Genomic DNA, 3,761 nt, shown 5'->3' with positions numbered 1-3,761 from the left:
CTTAGCCCAGCCCAGCCCTTAGCCCAGCCCAGCCCTTAGCCCAGCCCTTAGCCCAGCCCAGCCCTTAGCCCAGCCCAGCCCTTAGCCCAGCCCTTAGCCCTGCCCTGCCTTTAGGCCCTTTGGCCCTTCTGCCCTTCTCAGGACTTCGCTGGGGGAGTCCGTACCCACCCTCCCGCAGAGGGGCAGCCCCTGTGTAGCAGCGCTGGCCTCAGTGTGGGCACAGAGGCCAGGCCTGCACAGGACTGCTGGGAGCTGAGGTGCCAGGGAGGAGGAAGGGGCTGGGCTCTGGAGGAAGCGGCCCCTCTGTGGGGACCCCAGCTCTGCAGCCTGCTGAGCCGAAGCCTGTGCCCACCTGTGCCCCTAGGAGATCGTGGACTGGTTCAATGCACTCCGAGCTGCCCGCTTCCACTACCTGCAGGTGGCATTCCCAGGGGCCAGCGACGCAGATGTGAGTTGAGCGGTGGCCGTGCGGTCAAGCTCCAGGGCGGACGGTGGTGGTGGGGTGGGGGGTGGAGGGTGCCCTCATGCCCTGCGGTCAGCCCCAGGGCGGACGGCGGTGGTGGGGTGGAGGGTGCCCTCGTGCCCTGTGGTCAGCTCCAGGGCGGACAGTGGTGGTGGGGTGGGGGGTGGAGGGTGCCCTCGTGCCCTGGTGCTCTGGTGCTCTGACTCTGGGATGACATTGAGCCCTAGGGTGGGCCTGGGACTGGCCATAGGGCTCACCCTGAAATACCTGCAGTTCTCCTGCCTCACTCTAGAACTTCAGCTCAGCCAAAGGGGAAAGCGGGAGGGAAGGGGGTGGCAAGCAGAGGCAGAGACGCGGACCTTGCAGAGGCTGTGCCAGGCCTGGGCCCTGCCCTGGTGGCCCGGGGTGAGGGGAGCACGGAGGGGCACAGTCAGGGAGGGTCTCGGCCTGAGCTGCACTTCTGAGGCCCCCCGCCTGGTGTGTCCTGCCCCAGCTGGTGCCAAAGCTCTCCAGGAACTACCTGAAGGAAGGCTACATGGAGAAGACGGGGCCCAAGGTGCGTGGGCCGCCCGTGCAGCCTGGGGTGGTCTGGGGTGTGTCATGGTGGGTCTCGGGCTGAAGTGCAGTGACCTTCCCAGCTGCCGCCTCCGTGTTTTAAACTGGTGTCTGGTGGGTCCTCATGGCCCCTATCTGTACCTGGTCGGGGTCCCCGCAGACCCGGGCCACTGTCCTAGGCTTTGGTTAGACCCTCCCTGCCCGCTCAGTCCGACCAGCTTCCTCACCCACAGGACTGTGCACTTGCGGCCAGGGGCCCACGTCTTGCCACTCCCTGAGGCATGATGTGGGAGGGAGACACAAATCCCGGGAGTCTTGGTGGTCCCGGAGGAGAAGTGCAGGTGTGAGGGCTCATAAGTGAGGCCTGAACCCCCATCTGGGGCCCAGGGAGGGCTGGGGGACCTGGAGGAGCAAGAGGGAGGTGCCGTGTGGAGGCTGGAGGGTTGGCGTGTGCAGGGGCCTTGTGTGGCGTGGCCAGCGGCAGGCGTGAGTGGGTGGAGGTGACTGACCCGGACTGGCCAGGACCCTGCCCTCCGGGGTGTGCTGCTGCTGGCTGGATGCAGGCCTGCCTCGGCTGACCTGCCAGTCACAGGCCCTCTCTGACCCACAGCAAACAGAAGGCTTCCGGAAGCGCTGGTTCACCATGGACGACCGCAGGCTCATGTACTTTAAAGATCCCCTGGTAAGGAGGAGCTGTGGCCCGGCCCTGCCCGGCCAGCACAGGAGGGCAGCTCACTGGCTGGAGCTACCAGATGTGTGACCAGGAGGGTGGGTGGCCTCCCGACTCCTGGCCTGTGGCCTCCCCCGGCTCTCAGTGAAGCTGGAAGGGACATGGCCCCGCCTCCAGTGTGGTCTCCACCCACAGGATGCCTTTGCCCGCGGGGAAGTTTTCATCGGCAGTAAGGAGAGTGGCTACACGGTGCTGCACGGGTTCCCGCCGTCCACCCAGGGCCACCACTGGCCGCACGGCATCACCATCGTCACGCCTGACCGCAAGTTTCTGTTTGCCTGCGAGACGGAGTCCGACCAGAGGGAGTGGGTGGCGGCCTTTCAGAAGGCGGTGGACAGGCCCATGCTGCCCCAGGAGTACGCAGGTGAGGGGGGCGGGCGGCCAGCAGCATGGACGGGCCCCCAGTTCCCTGCGGCCGTGACAGCACCGGACCCTGTTCCATTGCAGTGGAGGCACACTTCAAGCATAAACCCTAGCGAGTGCGGTCAGAGGCCCACGGACACTGGACTCACTGTGGCCGACGGAGGGGACCTGTGGATGGGGGACTCCAGCGTCCTGATGCCACCTGGCCCCACCTGCTCCTCAGGGCAGCCCGGGCGCTGCCAGGTAGGGCCCGAGCCTCAGCTTTCGGGATGCTTCTCTGGAACCTCAAGGCAGGCAGCCCCGGCCCTGACCTCTGACCCCGTCACGCTGCTGCTGACCACACCCAGTCAACCTGCCCCTCCCTGACCCAGGGCTCCCCCTTCCTCCAGGGCCCAGTCTGGCTCCCGAGCTCAGACGCAGCCCCCAGGAGCCGCCCACCGTGGCTGAGGGAACTTCCAGGCCTCAGCGCAGAGCCCTGTTTGGGGCCGGCACGGTGGGCAGCTGCCGGCCGCCGGGGACTGGGCCCTGCTCGCATGCCACCCGCCCTCTCCCCACCTCCACAAGTATTTATTGAGCGCCTGTTGTGTGTCACGGGACCGTGGGGGCTGTGGGGGTGTTTGGGTGGATTATCTGCACAGGTCCTCCCTGGGCAGGAGTCGCCCCAGCCTGTGCTCCTGGTTCCCAGGCTAGAGGGGTCACCAGGCTGCTGTCCCACCACACGTGGCCTCTGTGTGCCCAGCACGGTGCTCGCTGACAGTGGTGTTTGAACCCTTGGGGATGATGGCCTGGGCCACGGTGAGGCCACCAGAGGCAGAAGTGGCCCTGGGGGGCCCGGGCACTGTCGCACTTGCTGCTGGTGGCCCAGCCGTGTATTTATTTCTCACCTATCTCTTTCCTGTCAAGGCAGGCCGGGCTCCAGGGCTCCCCTTGGGTGGGGCGTGCAGGTGGGGGAGGCGTCTGCAGGTCACCTGGGGGGCCCAGCCCTCTCCCAGCCTTGCCTGGCTGAGCTGTGTTCCAGGGGAGCCCTGGACAAGCCCTCATCGTGGGGAGGGGGTTCCTGAGGCCGGGCCTCCGCTGCCCTGTGTCACATCCTGGAATAAAGTGTGGCTCTGGCATGGTTCCAGCTGTGTGTACGAGGATGGAGTGGGGAGGAGGTTGGGCTGGGAACACATGGCCCTGCCCCCCTGGCTTCAGGACAATCTTTGTCTGCTCCCAGGGGCCTGACAGGGCCTTTGCTCCCTGAGGTTTGGAGGGAGGACGTGGTGTCTGAGTTGGTCACAGCACCATGCTCCTTGTGCACGGAAGCTGGCTCCCACCCGAGGTGCTCCCCCCTACCCGAGGTGCTCCCCAGCACCCCTTCCCCCGCTGCCTCCATCTGAGGCCCGCCAGGCAGTTCCTGGGCAGAGCCCACAGCCTGAAAGACAAGCCCAGCTCAGCATGAAGGAGAGAATGGGGGATGCATCCCAGGTCGGGGGGGGGGTCCCCTGTGCCTGCGAGCGCCCCCATGCTGGGCCCCTCAGCCTTCACACACAACATGCTGAATCCCACTTCTCCAATGAGGAGCTGGGGCCCCAGGGCAGGGTGGAGGTCTCCCAACCCCAGCCTAGGGGTCCCCAAGGGGGCTGTGCTGGTGAGGATGTGGGTGAGATA

The 3,761-nt window shown here is 66.4% G+C and overlaps 1 protein-coding gene across 5 annotated transcripts in view; it reads left to right on the top strand.

Annotated features, from left to right (window-relative positions):
- The window catches only part of ADAP1 (ArfGAP with dual PH domains 1), a 71,038-nt gene extending 67,804 nt beyond the window's left edge, over positions 1 to 3,234 (top strand). For all 5 annotated transcript variants that reach the window (XM_011956925.1, XM_011956927.1, XM_011956926.1 and 2 more), the window contains 5 exons: positions 365 to 448; positions 957 to 1,019; positions 1,629 to 1,700; positions 1,884 to 2,112; positions 2,196 to 3,234. In XM_011956925.1, coding sequence (XP_011812315.1) covers positions 365 to 448; positions 957 to 1,019; positions 1,629 to 1,700; positions 1,884 to 2,112; positions 2,196 to 2,224 — 477 coding nt within the window. In that variant the 3' untranslated portion in view covers positions 2,225 to 3,234. The remainder of the gene's footprint in view (positions 1 to 364; positions 449 to 956; positions 1,020 to 1,628; positions 1,701 to 1,883; positions 2,113 to 2,195) is intronic.
- Positions 3,235 to 3,761: the final 527 nt, after the last annotated feature.

The sequence above is a fragment of the Colobus angolensis genome, unplaced genomic scaffold (assembly GCF_000951035.1).
Source record: "Colobus angolensis palliatus isolate OR3802 unplaced genomic scaffold, Cang.pa_1.0 Scaffold43, whole genome shotgun sequence".
Classification (NCBI taxonomy): Eukaryota; Metazoa; Chordata; class Mammalia; order Primates; family Cercopithecidae; genus Colobus; species Colobus angolensis.
The sequence above is the reverse complement of the archived record's forward strand: the minus strand, read 5'-3'. Positions and strand labels throughout refer to the sequence as shown.